Source organism: Hyla sarda, chromosome 1, assembly GCF_029499605.1.
Source record: "Hyla sarda isolate aHylSar1 chromosome 1, aHylSar1.hap1, whole genome shotgun sequence".
In the NCBI taxonomy this organism is placed as follows: Eukaryota; Metazoa; Chordata; class Amphibia; order Anura; family Hylidae; genus Hyla; species Hyla sarda.
The window spans coordinates 605,286,704-605,311,760 of NC_079189.1; the positions used below are offsets into that span (position 1 = coordinate 605,286,704).

The following is a 25,057-nucleotide window of genomic DNA, read 5'->3' on the forward strand; positions in this document are numbered from 1 at the left end:
ACATACAGCTCAGCTACATGTACATTACACATATACAGCACTACTGTGTACACATACAGCTCAGCTACATGTACATTACACATATACAGCTCTACTGTGTACACATACAGCTCAGCTACATGCACATTACACATATACAGCACTACTGTGTACACATACAGCTCAGCTACATGTACATTACACATATACAGCACTACTGTGTACACATACAGCTCAGCTACATGCACATTACACATGTACAGCTCTACTGTGTACACATACAGCTCAGCTACATGTACATTACACATGTACAGCTCTACTGTGTACACATACAGCTCAGCTACATGCACATTACACATATACAGCTCTACTGTGTACACATACAGCTCAGCTACATGTACATTACACATATACAGCTCTACTGTGTACACATACAGCTCAGCTACATGTACATTACACATATACAGCTCTACTGTGTACACATACAGCTCAGCTACATGTACATTACACATGTACAGCTCTACTGTGTACACATACAGCTCAGCTACATGTACATTACACATGTACAGCTCTACTGTGTACACATACAGCTCAGCTACATGTACATTACACATATACAGCTCTACTGTGTACACATACAGCTCAGCTACATGCACATTACACATATACAGCACTACTGTGTACACATACAGCTCAGCTACATGCACATTACACATATACAGCTCTACTGTGTACACATACAGCTCAGCTACATGTACATTACACATATACAGCACTACTGTGTACACATACAGCTCAGCTACATGCACATTACACATATACAGCTCTACTGTGTACACATACAGCTCAGCTACATGTACATTACACATATACAGCACTACTGTGTACACATACAGCTCAGCTACATGCACATTACACATATACAGCTCTACTGTGTACACATACAGCTCAGCTACATGCACATTACACATATACAGCTCTACTGTGTACACATACAGCTCAGCTACATGTACATTACACATATACAGCACTACTGTGTACACATACAGCTCAGCTACATGCACATTACACACAGCTCTGCTGCAGACATATATAACACACACATACACAGCTCTGCACCACGCACATCACACACACACAGCTCTGCTGCATACACATAACTTCAGCTCATCCAGCAGCGATCACAACCAGCACAGCAGAGTCCTGCATACACTGAGCAGATGAGCCTAGAGCAGCAGCCCCTGATCATGTGACTTAATGACTCCGCCTCCTCCATGTGACTGATCACATGACTCTGACATCACCACAGGTCCTGTACAAAGAAACCTCATGTCTCCTCTACAGTTGTAGGTATGTGTGTGTGTAATTTAGTCGTGTAATCCTTCATACTGTGATCTGCGTAATACTTCTGTGGTGGCCCAGTATGGGTTGGTGTTACCCCGTACCCTCCCTGCCCTGTCAGGCAGTGTCCCCAGGGACCCCTGCAGTGTTTCCCCCATTGTAAATATGTCTAGAGTAGTGGAGACTTCAAGGCAAGTCTTGTACCCAGAAGTAAAGTGCAAGTAAGATAAAGTCACCGTCCTGTCAGTCAAGTCATCTGTCTAGCCAGCGTGGCCAGCACTAAATTCTCCCGTCCAACTACAAGTCCCAGCAAGCCTGCGAAGTCTCTGTGTCACTGGTCACCTCTGTGGGCCCCGGCTATACTGCATAGACTGTTCTGTCTACCCTCAGTAAAGCTATCGTTGTCCATAACTTGGCGTCGGTGTCTTCATTGTCCCCGTGCCCAGCCCAGGATCCAGCGGTATTACCTTTGGGTGGCTATAGGCTAAACCGTGCCCTGGCGTCACAAATACAAAGGGTTAATGCCATCTGCCCCTAGGGTAATAACATCTGCCCAGCATCTCACACCCCGCCATACCACATCTTTTGGCGTCATGAACAGGATAAGGGTATGTGCTTTATGCCACCAGTCTGAACTGTGTTCAGTATTGTCTGCAAGAATCGCATGCCGATGCGAATAAAGTTGGTGCCAGAAAGTGTACGGGACTTTGTCAATGGAATGTGTTTTACACGAGGCACTTGTGAAATAGAGGGGGAGGTGAAGGAAAGACTCATCCGCTATCGAGGAAAATTCTGAAGTCGTGAACATTACAGTGGGGATGAAAAGTTTGGGCACCCCAGGTAAAAATTTGTATTAATGTGCATGAAGAAGCCAAGGAAAGATGGAAAAATCTCCAAAAGGCATCAAATTACAGATTAGACATTCTTATAATATGTCAACAAAAGTGACATTATTTTTTTCATCATTTACACTTAACAAAAAAATGGGGTCTGCAAAAGTTTGGGCACCCTGCAGAATTTATAGCATGCACTGCCCCCTTTGCAAAGCTGAGACCTGCCAGTGTCATGGATTGTTCTCAATCATCATCTGGGAAGACCAGGTGATGTCAGTCTCAAAGGTTTTAAATGCCCAGACTCATCTGACATCTTGCCCCAACAATCAGCACCATGGGTTCTTCTAAGCAGTTGTCTAGAAATCTGAAACTGAAAATAGTTGACGCTCACAAAGCTGGAGAAGGCTAAAAGAAGATAGCCAAACGTTTTCAGATGTCAATATCCTCTGTTCGGAATGTAATTAACCCCTTCCCACCAAATGACGTATGCATATGTCAGGAGCGGGCTCCCGTGATAGAACGCAGGTCATGCGCTGACCCCCGCGTCATATCGCGTCGGTCCCGGCGGCCATCAACCGCCAAGACCCGCGGCTAATACCGGACATCACTGATTGCGGTGATGCCCGGTATTAACCCTTCAGACGTGGCGATCAAAGTTGATCACCGCTTCTAAAGTGAAAGTTGCCGGTTAACTCAGTGGAGCTGTTCTGGACCGCCGCGATGAAATCGCGGCGTCCCGAAGAGCTTGCATGACAGCTGGAGGATCCCTACCTGCCTCCTCACTGTCCGATCGCTGAATGACTGCTCCGTGCCTGAGATCCAGGCAGGAGCAGTCAAACACTGATCAATGCCCGGCTATTACCAGGCAGTGATCATTGTAGAAGATCAGTGTATGTAATGTTATAGGCCCCTATGGGAGCTATAACACTGCAGAAAAAAATAAAGTGTTAATAAAGATCATTTAACCCATTCCATAATAAAAGTCAGAATCACCCCCCTTTTCCCAATAAAAAACAGTGTAAATAAAAATAAACATGTGGTATTGCCGAGTGCGTAAATGTCCGAACTATAAAAATATATCATTAATTAAACCGCACAGTCTATGGCGTACACGTAAAAAAATTCCAAAGTCCAAAATAGCGCATTTTTGGTCACTTTTTATACCATAAAAAAGTGAATAATAAGCGATCAAAAAGTCCAATCAAAACAAAAATGATACCATTAAAAACGTCAGATCACGGCGCAAAAAAAGTTATAGGGGTCAGAAGAGGACATTTTTAAACGTATAAATTTTCCTGCATGTAGTTATGATTTTTTCCAGAAGTACGACAAAATCAAACCTATATAAGTAGGGTATCATTTTAACCTTATGGACCTACAAAATAAAGAGAAGGTGTCATTTTTACCGAAAAGTGCACTGCGTAGAAACTGAAGCCCCCAAAAGTTACAAAAATGTATTTTCTTCAATTTTGTCGCACAATGATGTTTTTTTTCCGTTTCGCTGTGGATTTTTGGGTAAAATTACCAATGTCACAGCAAAGTAGAATTGATGGCGCAAAAAATAAGCCATAATATGGATTTTTAGGTGCAAAATTGAAAGCGCTATGATTTTTAGAAGGTGATGAGGAAAAAATGAAAGTACAAAAGCGGAAAATACCCTGCGTCATTAAGGGGTTAAGAAACAGTGCTGGCCAGGAACAGTAGAAGTTAAAGCAAGATCTGGAAAACTAAGATAAATATCAGACAGAACAGCTCGCGGGATTGTGAGAAAAACAATTCAAAACCCACGTTTGACTGCACAAACCCTTCAGAAAGATCTGGCAGACACTGGAGTTGTGGTACACTATTCCACTATAAAGAGATACTTGTACAAATATGGTCTTCATGGAAGAGTCATCAGAAGAAAACCTCTTCTACGTCCTCACCACAAAAATCAGCGTGTGAACTTTGCAAATGAGCATATAGACAAGCCTGATGCATTTTGGAAACAAGTTCTGTGGACTGATGAGGTTAAAATTAAACTTTTTGGCCGGAATGAGCAAAGGTACATTTGGAGAAGGGGAACAGAATTTAATGAAAAGAACCTCTGTCCAACTGTTAAGCATGGGGGTGGATGAATTATGCATTGGGGTTGTATTGCAGCCAGTGGCACAGGAAACATCTCACGAGTAGAAGGAAAAATGGATTCAATAACATTTCAGCAAATTTTGGATGCTAACTTGATGCCATCTGTGAAAAAGCTGAAGTTAAAGAGAAGATGGCTTCTACAAATGGATAATGATCCTAAACACACCTCGAAATCCACAGGGGGATTAGATCGAGAGGCGTAAACTGAAGGTTTTGCCATGGCCTTCACAATCTCCTAACCTCAGCATAATTGAAAATCTATGGATAGACCATAAAAGAGCAGTGTGTGACAGACAGCCCAGAAATCTTTAAGAACTGGAAGACTTTTGTAAGGAAGAATGGTCAAAGATACCTCAAACATGAATTGAAAGACTCTTGGCTGGCTACAAAAAGCGTTTACAAGCTGTGATACTTGTCAAAGGGTGCAGTACAAGATATTAACTCTGCAGGGTGCCCAAACTTTTGCAGACTCCTTTTATTTGTTTTCTGTTATTTTGAAAGTGTAAATGATGGAAATTAACTCTAACTTTTGTTGACATATTATAAGAATGTCTAATCTGTAATTTGATGCCTTTTGGAAATTTTTCCATCTTTCCTTGCCTTCTTTATGCACATTAACACAAATTTTTACCTGAGGTGCCCAAACTTTTGATCCCCATTGTATGTGCAAAATTTGTGCTAAAGCATTTTTTCGCAACAAGATGTATGCTGCCATACCTGAAAGTGTTAATCTGTTGGAAGAAAAGTGTGCAAAAAGATCCCGCCATGCCAGCATCCCACCCCTGGGCGTGGAAGCCAAGTAGTAGTTCATAGTCCCAAGTGGAACTTGAAAGGTCTGCCTCTTGTTGCCAGGGGGGTGGAAGAAGAGGACACACCGCTGAGTCACTTCCGGTCCTGGGCCATGTTGATGAAGAAGTTCTGGCCGGTGGCCATTTTGGTGGAGACTGCTATAAGAAGCGGAGCCAGACCTCTTCAGTCTTGAGGAAGTTCCTGGTGAGAGCAAGAAGATGACGGATGCGCAGCAGAGTACACGTGCAGAAAGGCTTAAGATTGCGCCAGAGGCTTGGAGAGTCTGCAGCCGCGTCACACATGTTCTAAGAATTAGCAGACCATCTCCAGAAGATCTCCATCGGGGCCGAGGAGGCCTGCTATTAAGTCCCTCTGTCCGAGGAAGACGGAGACTGGCCTGCAACTCCGGCGGAAGGTACGCCGAAGTCTTCACGAGAGCTGTTGCTGGTGAGGCTATCACCCCACCACTGGACCTAGGGGTTCCTAGGCGGAGATCTACACGGAGGAGTCAGAAGTGAGTACCATGGCCGAGGCCATGTTTTCTACCCCTCCATCTACCCCCAGTCCAGAGCCAGCTCCCCAGGTCCCGCAGCCCCCAGCATGTCCCCAGTCACCATCACTACCCAAGTGTTTATTTGGCGACAAGCTGGCATTTATCCAGTTCATGAAGGATCATATCCTACCCTTGCTAGGGAAGTCACATCCTTCTGTCCCTACTGCCCAGGCCGAGAAGGCTAAATGGGAGTTTGAAGTGGCTGCCATCATGGAAGAATTAAGGGCGCAGAGGAGAAGAGAGTATGGTCCCCAAGTCATGCCTTATGAAGTCCATCAAGTCCAGCAGCAGGACACTAACAGCCTTGACGCCTTGTACATCAGAAGGCTAGAACAACCCCAAGTGGGAGAGACACCCCTTGAGCGACGGAGAGTCACAGTCATCAAATTCGACAGAGTGAGGGGGTATGGCACATTAATGGACTGCCACCGCGATGGTACTATTCTAGTGAACAGGAGAGCAGTGAAGAGAGACTACCTCCCTCCACCTCTACACTACCTAGAGAGCGGGGAGATTGTGGAGCACATGCCTGTACAGAGCCTGCGAGGGGAATGGGCAGCAGCCGTCACCCGACCCAAGAATCCCACACAAATCCCCTTCGCCTATTTTCCCTCTGAAGATTGGGACTCAGATCCATTTGGTCTCCTGCCACCAAGCGTCAAGGGGAGAGTCGTCCAAGAAAAGTGGTATCTGCTATGGACCCCAGATATCTGCGTTGAGGGTCCACTACAGATGTGCCCAGGCCTACTCCTGTGGTCGAGGAGGTTTGGCCTAACCAACGGGCACCAACCAAAGTGCCTCGGCCTTCTCCTGCTGAGGAGGAGGTTTGGCCGGCCCAACAGGCACCTACACGTGATCCCCCAGTGGTGCAAGCTGCTGCTGTTCAAGTGGTGGTCACCGTGAGCCCGACCATCACTGAAGCCAGTTTGTTTGTTTCCCAACAGCAATTTTAAGATCTCTTCACAGGTGTTCAATGGGATATAGATCTGGACTCATTGCTGCCACTTCAGAACTCTCCAGCGCTTTGTTGCCATCCATTTCTGGGGCTTTTTGATGTATGTTTGGGGTCATTGTCCTACTGGAAGACCCAAGATCTCGGACGCAAACCCAGCTTTCTGACATGCTTGGCTGTACAGTGCGACCCAAAATCCTTTGGTAATCCTCAGATTTTATGATGCCTTGCACACATTTAAGGCACCCAGTGCCAGAGGCAGCAAAATAACCCCAAAACATCATTGACCCTCCACCATATTTCACTGTAGGTACTGTGTTCTTTGCTTTGTAGGCCTCATTCCATTTTCGGTAAACAGTAGAATGATGTGCTTTACCAAAAAGCTCTATCTCTGTCTCATCTGTCCACAAAATGTTTTCCCAAAAGGATTTTAGCTTACTCAAGTTCATTTTGGCAAAATGTAGTCTTGCTTCTTTATGTCCCTGTGTCAGCAGTGGGGGTCCTTCTGGGTCTCCTGCTATTGCTTTTCATATCATTTAAATGTTGACTGACAGTTCGTGCTGACCCTGATGCTCCCTGGGCCTGCAGGACAGCTTTAATATCTTTGGAACTTGTTTGGGGCTGCTTATCCACCATCCGGACTATCCTGCATTGACACCTTTCATCAATTTTTCTCTTCTGTCCATGCCCAGGGAGATTAGCTACAGTGCCATGGGTTGCAAACTTCTTGATAATGTAGCGTACTGTGGACAAAGGGAAATCTAGATCTCTGGAGATGGACTTCTAACCTTGAGATTGTTGATATTTTTCCACAATTTTGGTTCTTAAGTTCTCAGACAGTTCTCTTCTCTTTATGTTGTCCATGCTTAGTGTGGCACACACAAACACACAATGCAAATACTAAGTGAACTTCTCTTCTTTTTATCTGCTTTCATGTGTGATTTTTATAATGCCTACACCTGTTACTTGCCCCCAGATGACTTTAAAGGAGCATCACATGCTTGAAACAATCTTATTTTTCCACAATTTTGAAAGGGTGTCAATAATTTTGTCCAGACCATTTTTGGAGTTTGGTGTGACATTATGTCCAATTTGCTTTTTTTCCTGCCTTTTTTGGTTTAGTTCCAATACACACAAAGGGAATAAATGTGTATATCAAAACATGTGTTACTGCAATCCTTTTTTGTGAGAAATACTTCATTTTCTAGAAAAATTTCCATGACTGTAAATTAGAGTTGTAGCATCCACCATAGTCCCAGTCCATAGATCCAACTGTCTATAGTAAATATTTCTGTTTTCCCATGTCCAAGTGTCCAGGATACTTTACTGGCCAGAAGGTATTCCTGATAGCTATACAAAACGCGTACAGTGACAGTGATAATACCATGTCAAAGTAACACTAATGTCTAGAGTAATATGTATAGAGTTCTGGGGGGAAGTGTGTAAAACCAAGGGACCCCAGTAGCCAAGAGATTGGGTAGATAGCCTCTGGCAGCCCAATCCCAAAATTTGTTGTTATGCATATTGTTGTTGGAGTATGTCAAGAGAGCGATTACAAGGTAAAATTCTCTACATATGTTTAAGAGCATGTATGGACATTCCCCATGCCACATGGACTCCTTTTGATTTCCATTATCAGACTTGGAATGGATGTTGAGTACCAATGCCCCAGGAACTGTCATTGGCTACCTCAATCCTCCCCCCTCCAGGACTGGGTGTCGAGGGTGACTTCACTTAAGAGGGGGAGTTTGTGGTAGCCTAGTACAGGATGGTGTTACCCCATACCTTCCATGCTCTGTCAGGCTGTTATGTTCTGTGGTCCGGCCGCACACGCTGGCCATGAGCGCATGGCCCCGTGAACCCCTGCTGCCGGTGGAGCTGGGATTTGCATCGCGGGACACGCCCGCATGCGAATCCCAGCCCGTCACTCACTCAGTGCTCCTTCTGCCTCCTCCTCTGCCTTGGCGCGCACGTCCCTAGTCCCCTAGGGCGCGTGTGCCGGAGCTCGGAGATTTAAAGGGCCAGTACGCCCAATAATTAAGTGAACACCTGTGGCTCCGTTATAAGTTCCATAACCTCCCACACTTCCCTGCCGGATGTTTGTTGCCCTAGTGCCTGAGAAAAATCGTTCCTGAGACTTGCCTTGCCATGTTTCTGACCCTTAGTTCTGTGACCTGACTTTGCTCCTTTGCCACCTGCCTACTGACCTCCTGCTACATCCCTGACTACGTATCTGTGCCGCCTGCCCTGACCTTTTGCTATCCCGAACACAAGTTGCCATATCCTGTCTGTGCCTTTTATCGCCTCAGCCGCCTGTGTGGTCGAGCTGTGCCAGGGGTAGCGACCTGGGTGCCGCCTGCCGCAGCAAGACTATCCCGCTTTGCGCCTGGCTCTGGTGAAAACAAGCAGCACCTTTGACTCCGCTCCCTGGTACGGTCCTTCGCTAGGCCCCAGTTTGCCCTGGTAACCCATTGGCTCCATGTGACCATTATCTTGTTCCTGGCCATTGCAGCGGGATGTTATCTGTACATTACAGCCGCCATCATCTCCTGATACCATGGACATATCTCCTGCCACATAACTGTATGTCTTCATGTGGGAAGATAGCCCGAACTACAGCGTATAGTTACATCATGGTGTTGCAAGGGGTTAAGATCTTCACTATGATCTATCTGCTCCCAACCTAACCGTCCCTTATATCTGCCCCCTTTACCTGCCCCCCAAACCGGCCTTCACTGTTTACCCAGAAACCCCTCCCCTTCCACATCTGAGACCCCTCCCCCCAACAAACACCTTCCTAGACTGTATGGAAATACTGACCATGTGGTGTCCGCCATCTTATCTCTCCTCTGACCGTAGTCCTAAGGTCTTGTTTATATGGGATTTTATACTGGATCCTCTTCTTCCCTTCAGGTTCCTCCAACCCAGGATCCTCTGCTGATATCTTATATATAAGGGAAGTTTCCTAATCAACTATGGAGAGAGACAGGAGCAAGATGGCCGACAGGATAATAGACCTCACCCTACAGATACTCTTCCGGCTTACTGGAGAGGTGAGGGATTCTGGGAGTGATGTCACATGACCTCATTCTTATCTATGTAATAACTGATGGATATGACTGGAGAGGTGAGGGATTCTGGGAGTGATGTCACATGACCTCAATCTTATCTATGTAATAACAGATGGATATGACTGGAGAGGTGAGGGATTCTGGGAGTGATGTCACATGACCTCATTCTTATCTATGTAATAACAGATGGATATGACTGGAGAGGTGAGGGATTCTGGGAATGATGTCACATGACCTCATTCTTATCTATGTAATAACAGATGGATATGACTGGAGAGGTGAGGGATTCTGGGAGTGATGTCACATGACCTCATTCTTATCTATGTAATAACAGATGGATATGACTGGAGAGGTGAGGGATTCTGGGAATGTATGTAGTGATATTAATGTGTCTCTCCATACACAGGATTACACAGTAATGAAGAAGTCCTCTAGTGGGCGCTGTTGGGCCCCTGTGTGGGAAGGATGGGGAAGAACCCTGAGCCCAATCCCGGAGCCTGCACCTCACTCCCTGATACATGAGGAAATGGAGGAACAGAAGATCCTAGAACTAATCAACAAGATGATGGAGCTGCTGACTGGAGAGGTGACCCTGCTGGGAATGCTGGGACATTATACAGTAATGGAGGGGTCTGGTGATGACTGGAGAGGTGACACTGCTGGGACATTATACAGTAATAGAGGAGTCTGGTGATGACTGGAGAGGTGACACTGCTGGGAATGCTGGGACATTATACAGTAATGGAGGGGTCTGGTGATGACTGGAGAGGCGACACTGCTGGGACATTATACAGTAATGGAGGGGTCTGGTGATGACTGGAGAGGTGACACTGCTGGGACAGTATACAGTAATGGAAGGGTCTGGTGATGACTGGAAAGGTGACACTGCTGGGACATTATACAGTAATGGAGGGGTCTGGTCATGACTGGAGAGGTGACACTGCTGGGAATGCTGGGACATTATACAGTAATGGAGGGGTCTGGTGATGACTGGAGAGGTGACACTGCTGGGACATTATACAGTAATGGAGGGGGTCTGGTGATGACTGGAGAGGTGACACTGCTGGGACATTATACAGTAATGGAGGGGTCTGGTGATGACTGGAGAGGTGACACTGCTGGGACATTATACAGTAATGGAGGGGTCTGGTGATGACTGGAGAGGTGACACTGCTGGGATATTATACAGTAATGGAGGGGTCTGGTGATGACTGGAGAGGTGACACTGCTGGGAATGCTGGGACATTATACAGTAATGGAGGGGTCTGGTGATGACTGGAGAGGTGACACTGCTGGGAAATTATACAGTAATGGAGGAGTCTGGTGATGACTGGAGAGGTGACACTGCTGGGAATGCTGGGACATTATATAGTAATGGAGGGGTCTGGTGATGACTGGAGAGGTGACACTGCTGGGAATGCTGGGACATTATACAGTAATGGAGGGGTCTGGTGATGACTGGAGAGGTGACACTGCTGGGAATGCTGGGACATTATACAGTAACACCACTGGAGGGGTCGGGGTGATGACTGTATCATTGTGTGTCAGGTTCCTATAAGGTGTCAGGACGTGGCGGTGTATTTCTCCATGGAGGAGTGGGAGTATGTAGAAGGACACAAGGATCAGTACAAGGATCAGGTGATGATGGAGGATCAGCAGCCCCTCACATCAGCAGGTAATAGACATGACTATATACACACGTCCTCTCATTATTTGTATGTAAAGAATGAATTCAGTCTCTGTATGTGTTCCCTACAGTCAGATCCAGTAAGAGAACAGCAGCAGAGAGGTGTCCCCGTCCTCTTCTTCCACAGGATCAGGATCAGGTAGATGGAGATATTCCCTATGATCTGTAGAAGGGCTGTGAAGCTCTTGTGTTCAGTCTTGTTTTATCCTACAGTATTATATGCTTTATACTTGTGGAATGAGAAAGGTGGAGATGACAGGATAAAGCCGACCATAGACATTACATGTTGTCTGGATCTTCTCACAGTTTTCTGGCTATGGAGACTGCTGGTTGGAATAAGGAACCAACAGGTTGGATTTATACCCATCTGATCCTTTATTTCCCCCGAGACAAACCCCAGAGGTGTCTGGCAGGAGCTGATCTCCTCCACTGACTCAACCTGAAGCCTGTCTAGCCATGGGGGATATACATGTGTATGAGGGTCCTGAGGTTATTGATCCATCATCTAATATCCATGTCCGGCTTCTAGGAGACCTGCAGCTATGGGGCTCAGATAACTCCTCCTGTCATTTCTGTTTCTCATTGTAATTAATGATCTTTTATGCTCATATAAAACATTCCAAGTGATTTCTCCTACTGTCTGATGACTTTTACAATATTTCTCACAAATCCTATAAATCAGGGTGAAGATCTGATTTATAATAATGCTACACATGTAAAGGAAGAAGAAGAGACAGATGTGAGCAGTGATGAGCAGTATCAGGAGGACATTCCTACAGGGAAATATCTAAGCTATATTAATACTACAGACATAAACAAAGAAGAAGAGACAGATGTGAACAGTGATGAGCAGTATAAGGGGGACATTCCTACAGGGAGAGATCTGATCTATGTTAATGCTACAGACATAAAGGAAGAAGAGACAGATGTGAGCAGTGATGAGCAGTATAAGGAGGACATTCCTACAGGTAACCGCCCAGGTGAGTAGTCACCACTAAATGCTGAGATAAGTCACAGATTCTCAGTCACTAACTTCAACAATTGTGTGTGGAATATCTTAAGCTTTATGTCCTGTCTGTATTTTGACTGAATAGAGGAATATATAGCAGAATATTGTAAATATGATGGAATACAATGCATTCGGAAAGTCTTCAAACCCTTTGACTTCTTTTCACATTTTGTTATGTTTAGGCCAATTGTTCTGCAATATTCCATAATGACATTAAGTGAAAGTAGAATTTTAGAAATGTAAAAAAATCTATAAAAAATATTTGGCATGACCATAAGTATTCATACCCTTTGCTATGACACATGATATTTAGCTCTGGCTCCTCCCATTTCTCTTGATCATCTCTGAGATGTTTCTACACCTTGGTCAGAGTCACCTGTGGTAAATGATGATTGGACTGGAGTTGGGAAGACACAGCCTTGTCTGTATAAGATCTGACGATGTGTATTTGAGCAAAACCTGAGCCGTGAGGGGAAAAGAACTGCCTGTAGATCTCATAGACAGGATTGTGAGGAGGCACTGTTCTGGGGGGAACAAGGTTCATTGATCTTATGAAGCATCATGTCTGCGGGAATCTAGGCACTGCCCATCACCTGCCCAATACCATCCCTACAGTGATCATGGTGGGGGCAGCATCATGTCTGGAGGAAACCAGGCACTGCCCATCACCTGCCCAATACCATCCCTACAGTGATCATGTGGGGGCAGCATCATGTCTGGAGGAAACCAGGCACTGCCCATCACCTGCCCAATACCATCCCTACAGTGATCATGGTGGGGGCAGCATCATGTCTGGAGGAAACCAGGAACTGCCCATCACCTGCCCAATACCATCCCTACAGTGATCATGGTGGGGGCAGCATCATGTCTGGAGGAAACCAGGCACTGCCCATCACCTGCCCAATACCTTCCCTACAGTGATAATGGTGGGGGCAGCATCATGTCTGGAGGAAACCAGGCACTGCCCATCACCTGCCCAATACCATCCCTACAGTGATCATGGTGGGGGCAGCATCATGTCTGGAGGAAACCAGGCACTGCCCATCACCTGCCCAATACCATCCCTACAGTGATCATGGTGGGGGCAGCATCATGTCTTGAGGAAACCAGGCACTGCCCATCACCTGCCCAATACCATCCCTACAGTGATCATGGTGGGGTCAGCATCATGTCTGGAGGAAACCAGGCACTGCCCATCACCTGCCCAATACCATCCCTACAGTGATCATGGTGGGGGGCAGCATCATGTCTGGGGGAAACCAGGCACTGCCCATCACCTGCCCAATACCATCCCTACAGTGATCATGGTGGGGGCAGCATCATGTCTGGAGGAAACCAGGCACTGCCTATCACCTGCCCAATACCATCCCTACAGTGATCATGGTGGGGGCAGCATCATGTCTGGGGGAAACCAGACACTGCCCATCACCTGCCCAATACCATCCCTACAGTGATCATGGTGGGGGCAGCATCATGTCTGGGGGAAACCAGGCACTGCCCATCACCTGCCCAATACCATCCCTACAGTGATCATGATGGGGGCAGTATCATGTCTGGAGGAAACCAGGCACTGCCCATCACCTGCCCAATACCATCCCTACAGTGATCATGGTGGGGTCAGTATCATGTCTGGAGGAAACCAGGCACTGCCCATCACCTGCCCAATACCATCCCTACAGTGATCATGGTGGGGGCAGCATCATGTCTGGAGGAAACCAGATACTGCCCATCACCTGCCCAATACCATCCCTACAGTGATCATGGTGGGGGCAGCATCATGTCTGGAGGAAACCAGGCACTGCCCATCACCTGCCCAATACAATCCCTACAGTGATCATGGTGGGGGCAGCATCATGTCTGGAGGAAACCAGGCACTGCCCATCTCCTGCCCAATACCATCCCTACACTGATCATGGTGGGGGCAGCATTATGTCTGGAGGAAACCAGGCACTGCCCATCACCTGCCCAATACCATCCCTACAGTGATCATGGTGGGGGCAGTATCATGTCTGGGGGAAACCAGGCACTGCCCATCACCTGCCCAATACCATCCCTACAGTGACATATGGTGAGGGCAGCATCATGTCTGGGGGAAACCAGGCACTGCCCATCACCTGCCCAATACTATCTCTACAGTGATCATGGTGGGGGCAGCATCATGCTGTGGGGACAGGGAGACTGGTCAGGGTTGAGGGAAAGCTGAATTAGATATTCTTAAATGAAAACCTGATCCAGAGCTCTGGGCCTCAGACTGGGGTGATCATTCACCATCCAACATGACAATGCCCCTAAGCACACAGCCAAGACAACACAGGAGCGGTTTAGGGACAACTCTATGAATGTCCTTGAGTGGCCCAACTAGAGCCCGAACCCAATGGGACATCTCTGGAGAGACCTGAAAATGGCTTCACCGACGGTCCCCATCCAACCCGACAGAGCTGAGAGGATCTACAGAGAATTTCTTTTTATTTTAGCACAAGAAACAACAGAGAAAAATGTGAAACGTAAGGGGGTCTGAAGACTTTCTGAATGCACAATGTATGTTGTAAACGAATATTTGGTTGTTATTTTTCTCACCTGTATATTCCCCCTATTCAGTCAAAATGCACATTAACTATAGATGAACATGTGACCCGGTTCTAGGTGATAACACATAATGTGCATTTATAATATTGATGTGAGAGGACGGTATATATGATAGGAAATCGATCTTTATACTGTGGGACACATTCATCCATCCAAGACATGAATTCTCCAAGTATGATCTACCTCAGGTGTTATGGGGTTAAAGGACATCTGCAGCGAATTAACACTTGGATAGGGATAGCATACATATTAGGGATGCACCGAAAGGGTTAGTTTTGGGCCGAAACAAAAAATGCAGTGCCCCACCCCCTTTTTTAAAATATCGTTTTTGTTACATTTTATGACTTTTTTTTTGGGGGGGGGGGGGATGTGACCAAAATCAGCAATTTTTGCATTAAAATATTTTTTGCGTTTACGCCGCTCACGCGGCAGGATCAGAAACAAAATAATTTAATAGTTGGGACAATTACGTGAGTGGCGATACCAAATATGTTTATTTTTATTATTTTTTCATATTTTTATATAAAAAATGGGAAAAGGAGAGTGATTTCAACTTTTATGGAAGGGGTTAATGGCTGTTTTTTTACACTTTTTTTACACTTCAATAGTGACCTTAGGGGACTTTCAGGAGGAATCATTGGATTCCTTATACAGATCAATGGGGTTCCATAGAACAGTCGCACTGTGGGGGGGGGGTCGATCCTCTTGTTTCAGGGGTATACATAGAGTCCCTCTTCCTCAGAAAGTCAGATCATCTTGAAAATACATGTTATTTATACATACTGGCTATTTTCTACCAGCTCATCTTTTCCTTTGGCGCTGCTGGAAGGCTCTTCTGTATCATGTGACTAATGCATCACAAAGGTGTTATTCCCACATCCTGCCATGGCGATAAAACGCAGCGCTATCTTCCTCCGCTTACTAGATGGGGTGCATCCTCGCCCCCTGCCACGGCAATGGAACTCCCAGGTCCCATACCTACTCCACCCCATGGCACCTGATCCAAGATTGCAACGTTACTGTCATTCGAAACAACTTTTTTCCATTTAATACTTCCTTAAAAACAAAGTATTTTCCTAATATACTTCATAAAAAAATTTGATTGCTAAAAATGTGAAAAAGGGTTTAACCCCTTAAGGACCACTGGCGTACAGGTACGCCCTGGTGCCCTTAAGGACCAAGGGTGTACCTGTACACCTGTGGGGAATTACAGTCCCCGCCGGGCAGGGACCGGACTGAGATGCCTCCTTATGCGGAATTAGAATGTGATGGGTGGTGTAGTATATCTACCGACCAATCACCTCCTGTTGCTGGGGGGAGCTGACGATCAAATTCATAAGTAAAAGCATCCCAGAGTTATTAATGCTTAACCCCTTAAGGACTCAGGGTTTTTCCGTTTTTGCACTTTCGTTTTTTCCTCCTTACCTTTTAAAAATCATAACCCTTTCAATTTTCCAATTTTCTTATTTTTTGCGTCGCCAATTCTACTTTGCAGGGACATTAGTCATTTTACCCAAAAATGCACGGCGAAACGGAAAAAAAATCATTGTGCGACAAAATCGAAAAAAAACGCCATTTTGTAACTTTTGGGGGCTTCCGTTTCTACGCAGTGCATATTTCGGTAAAAATTACACCTTCACTTTATTCTGTAGGTCCATACGGTTAAAATGATACCCTACTTATATAGGTTTGATTTTGTTGCACTTCTGGAAAAAATCATAACTACATGCAGGAAAATGTATACGTTTAAAAATGTCATCTTCTGACCCCTATAACTTTTTTATTTTTCCACGTACAGGGCGTTATGAGGACTCATTTTTTGCGCCGTGATCTGAAGTTTTTATCGGTATAATTTTTGTTTTGATCGGACTTTTTGATCACTTTTTATTCATTTTTTAATGGCATAAAAAGTGACCAAAATACGCTTTTTTGGACTTGCGGTTTAATTAATGATATATTTTTATAGTTCGGACATTTATGCACACGGCGATACCACATATGTTTATTTTTATTTTTTTTTACACTTTAATTTTTTTTATGGGAAAAGGGGGGTGATTCAAACTTTTATTAGGGAAAGGGTTAAATGACCTTTATTAACACTTTTTTTTTGCAGTGTTATAGGTCCCATAGGGACCTATAACACTGCACACACTGATCTCCTATGCTGATCACTGGCGTGTATTAACACGCCTGTGATCAGCATTATCGGCGCTTGACTGCTCCTGCCTGGATCTCAGGCACGGAGCAGTCATTCGTCGATCGGACACTGAGGAGGCAGGTAAGGGCCCTCCCGGTGTCCGGTCAGCTGTTCGGGACGCCGCGATTTCACCGCGGCGGTCCCGAACAGCCCGACTGAGCAGCCGGGTCACTTTCACTTTAGAAGCGGCGGTCAGCTTTGACCGCCGCTTCTAAAGGGTTAATACCGCACATCGCCGCGATCGGCGATGTGTGGTATTAGCCGCGGGTCCCGGCCGTTGATGAGCGCCGGGACCGACGCGATATGATGCCGGATCGCGGCGCGATCCCGCTTTATATCGCGGGAGCCGGCGCAGGACGTAAATATACGTCCTGCGTCGTTAAGGGGTTAAAGGGCAACTCTCATTAAAATTATTTTTTTCTATTGCACTCCTTATGGTAAATAAAAAATATTTCTAATATACTTTGGTTAAAAAAAAAAAAGAAGTTTTCTATGTTTTATTTGTGCTTAAAAAAGCTCGAGCACATTTTCCCCCATCTTATACACAGACTTAGGACTGAGGTCCAAACACAGGAAGTGCAGCCTGGAGTGTTGAGGGGGGTGTGTCCAGGCTCATCCAATCATAGCTCCTCTCACACCTAACTGCCATATGCTGTTGGTTGGACACACCCTCCCCTCAGCACTCAAGGCTGCACTTCCTGTGTTTGGGCTCCGGTCCTAAGTTTGTGTATAAGATGGGGGGAAAATGTGTTCTTGAGCACAAATAAAACATAGAAAACTTCATTTTTTTTTAACCAAAGTATATTAGAAATCTTTTTTATTTACCATAAGGAGTGCAATAGCAAAAATTAGTTTTAACCTCTTAAGGACAAAGGGCGTACCTGTACGCCCTATGCCCGGTCCTGGTGTTTAAAACAGGGTCACGCCGTGACCCTGCATCGCACCGGGTCGGTCCCGGCTGCTAATCATAGCCGGGACCCTGGGCTAACAGCGCGCGGCAGCGAAAGTAAACGCTTCCTGGCAGCTCAGTCGGGCTGATCACGACATCACGATTTTATCGCGATGTCCCGATCAACTGGGACGCAAGCGGAGGTCTCCTTATCTCTCTCCGCGGCGTCCGATCGTCGATTGATTGCTCCAAGCCTGAGCTACAGGCTTGAGCAATCGATCCCCTATCTCACTGATCCCTGCAAAGCTATGGCTCTGCAGGGATCAGCATAGGAGATCAGTGTGTGCAGTGTTATAGGTCCCTATGGGAGCTATAACACTGCAAAAAAAAAGTTAACAAAGGTAATTTAACCCCTTCCCTAATAAAAGTTTGAATCACCCCCCTTTTCCCATAAAAAAAAAAAACTGTGTAAATAAAAATAAACATGTGGTATCACCGCGTGCGGAAATGTCCGAACTATAAAAATATATAGTTAATTAAATTGCACGGTCAATGGCATGCGCGCAAAATTCCAAAGTCCAAAATAGTGTATTTTTGGTCACTTTTTATATCATGAAAAAATGAATAAAAAGCGATTAAAAAGTCCGATCAATACAAAAATGGTACCGATAAAAACTTCAGTACATGGCGCAAAAATGAGCCCTCATACCGCCCCATACGCGAAAAAATAAAAAAGTAATAGGGGTTAGAAGATGAGAATTTTTAACATATAAATTTTCCTGCATGTAGTTATGATTTTTTTCCGAAGTACGACAATATCCAACCTATATACCGTATTTATCGGGGTATACCACGCACCGGCCTATAACACGCACCCTCATTTTACCAAGGATATTTGGGTAAAAAAGGTTTTTTACCCAAATATCCTTGGTAAAATAAGGGTGCGTGTGTGTGCATGTGTATACCCCGATACATTGTTTCTGACTCCGCAGAAGCCCCCAGGAAAGGCAGGGGCACAGAGGCCGTCGCTGCCCGCTTCTCTCCCCCTGCCTTTCCTGGGGTCTAGAGCCCTGCTGCCGCCGCTTCTCTCCCGCTGGCTATCTGCGCCACTGCCCGTTCTCTCCCCCTGACTATCGGTGCCGGCGCCCCATTTCTGGCGCCGATAGCCAGGGGGAGAGAAGGGGCAGCGGCACCCGTTGCTGGCACCGCTGCCCCGTTGCCTCCCCCATCCCCGGTTGTATAATTACCTGTTGCCGGGGTCGGGTCCGTGCTGCTTCAGGCCTCCGGTGTGCGTCCCCTGCGTCGTTGCTATGCACTGCACGGCGCGGCGCAATGACGAGTGGCGCAAAAAATAAGCCATCATATGGAATTTTATGTGCAAAATTGAAAGCATTATGATTTTTAGAAGGTGATGAGGAAAAAATGAAAATGCAAAAACGGAAAAACCCTGCGTCCTTAAAGAGTACCTGTCATCAACAAAAACTTTTAATATGTTGTTCATAATCATTAATGAAGAGATATTGTAATATATCTTCATTAAAAAATATTAATATTTATACCAGTTTTTTCATTTTATACTCTTGCCCACTAGGGGTCACTCTTCTATGCCTGGTCTGCAAGCAGCATCCTATGCTTGTCATAGTAAGTGTACAGCTTTTAGGACTAATGCTGAAGGGCTCTGGTCCTTCCACCGGAAGTTCAGTACTCTCAGCTCAGGACTCGCTCCCAGCCTGTGAGCTACAAGCCTGCACATGCCTCTCATATAACAGTCAGTCACCTCCCCCCTGCTCTGTGTTCTTCCTGCCCCTCACCACACGTTATCTTATACATTGTATTATCTCACTGCACTCCCTGCTCTGTGCCCCCCCCCCCCCCCCCCCGACATTCATCTTAATCACAGCCTCTGTAATTGCTCCCTCAGCCCCTGGTTCTCAGCATTGACTTTTTAGTGCAGAGAGACACAGGAGAGAGAGAGACAGAGGCTGCTGTCCCTCCCCTGTACTTAGTCTGTATACACACTGCAGAGCAGTGTTTCCCAACCAGGGTGCCTCCAGCTGTTGCAAAACTACAACTCCCAGCATGTCTGAACAGCTGTTGGCTGTCTGGGCATGCTGGGAGTTGTAGTTTTGCAACAGCTGGAGGTGCCCTGGTTGGGAAACACTGCTACAGAGGCAAAGCAGCATACAGGAAGACTGGCAGAAGCAGAGTCCCAGCCAAGCTTCATGTGACATCATGCCTGCCGGGACCCGCCTCCTTCCACCCCTCAGAAAGACAGTGCCCCTGAGCTAATGAAGAGGGATAAAAAAAGGTATTTCCACAGCGTTTTAAACCTCAATAAACACAGGGATAGGCATAGTTAGAGAAGGGGACAGATGGGAAGGGGGATCAGGGAAAGTTTAGATGATGACAGGTACTCTTTAAGGGGTACTCCAGTGCTAAGACATCTTATCCCCTATCCAAAGGATAGGGGATAAGATGCCTGACCGTGGGCGGCCCCGCCGCTGGGGACCCCCGTGATCTTCCATGCCGCACCCCGTTAGCATCAGCTCCTCCCCCTCAATGCAAGCCTATGGACGGGGCGTGACGGTAGCCACCATCAGCTCCAGGAAAGGTGCATTTATACCTGAACATCTATCCAAATGTGTCTGCAGATCTGAGCAGCAAATACACCTGATCCCTGTAGAAAGGTCCTAATTCTGATAGTGCCTTATATAGATGCACCTAAAAGACTAAATATGCAAAATTCTTAAGGTTATATTTCTCAGTAATAATAATAAAAAGGATTCTTATCCTTGGCAGATGACTGTACCGGGAGATCCGAGGAGAATCTTATATCTTCAGATTATAAAGCAGATGATGATATCACACAAGATACATATGAAGAACATTCCATTATCCCAGATACACCCTCAGCCCTTCACAGCCAAGATCTCTCATCTCATCCTGTTATACCCATCATGTCGTCTGATTCTAACGATATTGATCATATCCCACAAGATACCTGTGAAGATGATTCCATTATCCTAGATACACCCTCAGCCCTTCACAGCCAAGATCTGTCATCTCATCCTGTTATACCCGTCCTGTCTACTGATCCATCACAGGCTGGTAAACAGAGAAAAAGCCAAAGAAGTGTTGTTATACATCGAAAAGCTTATACAGAAATGGAGCCATTTTCATGTTTAGAATGTAGGAAATGTTTTAATTACAAATCAGGACTAGTTGAACATCAGAGAACTCACACATTAGAGAAGCCATTTTTATGCCCAGAATGTGGGAAATGTTTTACTCAAAAATTTAATCTTGTTAAACATCAACGATCGCACACAGTCCTAAAGGCCCTGATCTTTGGCGACCGGGAAAGAGCAGGCCAGAGTTACCAAGGAACTGAAGTTATAAGTGCCACGATCGTCCCAGGCCAGCACTTTCCAGGTGAGGTCCCCCACACTGGAAAGAAGGGACGATCCCAGAAAAGATGCAGAGTGTGTTACAAGAGGGGGATACGGAAGAACACCACCTCTCAATGTGACACTTGCCCCGATAATCCGGGCCTCTGCATTAAAAACTGCTTCAGGGAGTATCACACTTCCATGCAGTACTAAATTTTCCCTTTTCATTTTAACTTCCCATAATTTGACCCCAATGTACCAAGTCCAGAGTACATTCCAAGTTTTAACCCCATAAGCCACTAAATTGCTGAAAAACCTATTTTATAAATAAATAAATAACACCTCTGGGGGTATTTTTTTTCCAAAAATGGGTCATGGTTCACTGAGTCACTATCATCGGGGACTTTTTATGTTGCCTCAAATACACGTCACATTCCCAGAACGATGACTCAGAGCATAGGGTTTGGGGTGGGCATATTTTTTAGTTTTGGTTATGCTCTGGGTCATCATTCTGGGAACATAACCTATTTTTTCATTTTATGGCCCACTGTACCCCACTTTATTAACTCTGTGTACCCCATGTAACGCTCCTTGAGGGGGGTCCCGCTGTTCTGGCTCCATAGTAGCTCAGTAAATGCTCAAGGCCCCTGACTGTGCTCCTGCTCTTCCAAGACCTGGTGTGCACCCGCAGAGCTGTTTACGTGAATATATGAGGTATGTTCTTACTCCAAAGAAATGTATTTACAAATTTACGGTGACATTTTCTCCTATTACCTCTTGTGAAAATGAAAAATTTGGGGCAACCCCGGTATTTTAATGTAAAAAATAAAATGTTTCCTTTTCTCATCCCACTTTAATGAACATTTATCAAACACCTGTGGGGTGTTAAGGCTCTTTTTTGCCCTTGTTATGTTCCTTTAGGGGTGTAGTTTCTAAAATGGTATGCCATGTGTTTTTTTTTTTGCTGTTCTTGCACCATAGAGGCTTCCTAAATGTGACATGCCCCCCAAAAACCATTTCAGAAAAATTCACTCTCCAAAATCCTCTTGTCGCTCCTTCCCTTCTGAGCCCTCTAGTGCACCAGCCGAACACTTGACATACACATATGAGGTATTTCCATACTGGAGAGATATTGGGTTACAGATTTTGGGGGGGATTTCTCTCCTTTTACCCCTTGTAAAAATTCAAAAGCTGGGTTTACAAGAACATGCGAGTGTAAAAAATGAAGTTTTTGAATTTTCTCCTTAATTTTGCTGCTATTCCTGTAAAACACCTAAAGGGTTAACACACTTTCCGAATGTCATTTTGAATACTTTGAGGGGTGCAGTTTCATAATGGGGTCATTTTTGGGGTATTTCTAATATGAAGGCCCTTCAAATCCACTTCAAAACTGAACTTGGCCCTGAAAAATTCTGATTTTGAAAATGTGAAAAATTGGAAAATTGCTGCTGAACTTTGAAGCCCTCTGGTGTCTTCCAAAAGTGAAAACATGTCAACTTTATGATGCAAATATAAAGTAGACACATTGTATATGTGAATCAATATATCATTTATTTGGGATATCCATTTTCCTTACAAGCAGAGAGCTTCAAAGTTAGAAAAATGCTAAATTTTCTAATTTTCCATGAAATTTTGGAATTTTTCACCAAGAAATGATGCAAGTATTGGCGAAAATTTACCACTATGTTAAAGTAGAATATGTAATGAAAAAACATTCTCTGAATCAAATTCATAAGTAAAAGTATCCCAGAGTTATTAATGCTTAATATGGCAGTGGTCAGATGTGCAAAAAATGCTCTGGTCCTTAAGGTGAAAATGGGCTTGGTCCTTAAGGGGTTAAAAATGTCACTAGGGGTCTCTGTCTTTTTAATTTTTACAGTATTGGGGGGGCTGGGTTAGGATGGGAAATTAGAAAGAATTATATTTTAAAAATGTTTGTAATGTTATAAAATGAAATGTATTAATAAACATAGTTTGGTAGCCACCATCAGCTCCAGGAAAGGTGCATTTATACCCGAACATCAGAGAAGAATCTTATATCTTCATATTATAAAGCAGATGATGATATCACACAAGATATATATGAAGAACATTCCATTATCCCAGATAAACCCTCAGCCAAGCTCTGTCATCTCATTCTGTTATACCCGTCCTGTCTTCTGATTCATCACAGGCTGGTAAACAGAGAAAAAGCCACAGAAGGGTTGTTAGAATGTGGGAAATGTTTTACTCTAAAATCAAGACTTTTTATACATCAAAAAACTCATACAGGAGAGAAGCCATTTTCATGTTCAGAATGTGGGAAATGTTTTATTGAAAAATCAGATCTTGTTACACATCAAAGAATTCATGCAGAGAGAAGCCATTGTCATGCCCAGAATCTGGGAAATGTTTTTCTCGAAGATCATATCTTCTTGAACATCAAAACACTCACACAGGGGAGAAGCCATTGTCATGTTCAGAATATGGGAAATGTTTTAATTACAAATCAAGACTAATTGAACATCAGAGAACTCACACATTAGAGAAGCCATTTATATGCCCAGAATGTGGAAAATGTCTTACTCAAAAATCACATCTTGTTAAACATCAAACAATTCACACAGGGGTGAAGTCATTTTCATGTCCAGAATGTGGGAAATGTTTTACTCAAAAATTAAAACTTGTTAAACATCAATGAACTCACACAGAGGAGAAGCTATTTTCCTGTCCAGATTGTGGGAAATGGTTTATTGGAAAATCATGTATATTTTTTTTTTACACAAATTTATTAAGGATAACAAAATCTAGATACAGAATCCGGCACTGCTGTGTATACGGCAAGTAGTCAGCAACTGGTGAATAATAGAAGCAAAAGTCCAAATCTCTGTGGTGCTCAGTCCAAAGACAGCAGACAATTCCAATATGTATAAAAAGAATGGAGGACGGCACTCACCCAAGATGGTAGCTTCAAAACAGTTCTTTATTGCATAAACACGGTGGCGGTGTCAGACAGGTGAATGGACAGGAACGCCGAGGGCCTCAGCGTGTAGCGTGCTGAGGCCCTCGGCGTTCCTGTCCATTCACCTGTCTGACACCTCCACTGTGTTTGTGCAATAAAGAACTGTTTTGAAGCTACCATCTTGGGTGAGTGCCGTCCTTCATTCTTTTTATACATAATTTATTAAGGAGTTTAAGTTTTTGTTCAAACAAAGTACAATAACAGAAATGCAAATGAGTACAAAATTCAAGATAACACAGAGTGCGAGAACCCAAAGTATAAACAATGGAGATATAATAACCAATATCAAACCGATGGGAAAGAATAAGGCATAGTGATGACTAAGAAAGCATATATAGGCATACACAGGAAGTTCAAGACGAAGAAAAGGACAATACAACATAAAACAAAGGAATAGAAGAAAGGATCAGTTCACCCCAGAGCCAGCGATTCCGAGCACGGAGAGGGTGCGGACTGCACCTTTGAAAATAGCAAAGACAAGGAGACTCCAGCTCGATTGCAGATCCATCCAGGTTCTGGCCTTACTCATACCATGTACCATACCATGAGCAAGGCCAGCACCTGCCTGAAACGCGTCACATCCTGCCATGTACCTGTGATAGCTATATGATTTGCACTCAAGCTGGAGTCTCCTTGTCTTAACATAAAACAAAC

At 44.8% G+C, this 25,057-nt stretch overlaps 1 protein-coding gene and 1 long non-coding RNA gene across 2 annotated transcripts; both read left to right on the plus strand.

Annotated features, from left to right (window-relative positions):
* The first annotated feature begins 1,273 nt into the window (after positions 1 to 1,273).
* Positions 1,274 to 10,215, plus strand: LOC130297384 (uncharacterized). Its single transcript, XR_008849502.1, has 3 exons — positions 1,274 to 1,329; positions 9,488 to 9,627; positions 10,052 to 10,215. It is a non-coding gene; the product is annotated as an uncharacterized LOC130297384 (long non-coding RNA).
* A 981-nt stretch (positions 10,216 to 11,196) lies between these two features.
* LOC130297244 (oocyte zinc finger protein XlCOF7.1-like) lies at positions 11,197 to 23,416 on the plus strand. Its single transcript, XM_056549492.1, has 4 exons — positions 11,197 to 11,320; positions 11,404 to 11,471; positions 12,015 to 12,312; positions 20,813 to 23,416. Exons 1-4 carry the CDS (start codon positions 11,233 to 11,235, stop codon positions 21,613 to 21,615), a joined length of 1,257 nt encoding a protein of 418 aa, XP_056405467.1. The 5' UTR covers positions 11,197 to 11,232; the 3' UTR covers positions 21,616 to 23,416.
* The last annotated feature ends 1,641 nt before the right edge of the window (positions 23,417 to 25,057 follow it).

Bases quoted from the DNA above. Each gene is read 5' to 3' on its own strand.
- LOC130297244 (XM_056549492.1), top strand. From the start codon at position 11,233: ATGGAGGAGTGGGAGTATGTAGAAGGACACAAGGATCAGTACAAGGAT. The intron at 11,321-11,403 runs GTAATAGACATG...TGTTCCCTACAG, and splicing joins GCAGCCCCTCACATCAGCAG to TCAGATCCAGTAAGAGAACA. The intron at 11,472-12,014 runs GTAGATGGAGAT...CCTATAAATCAG, and splicing joins TTCCACAGGATCAGGATCAG to GGTGAAGATCTGATTTATAA.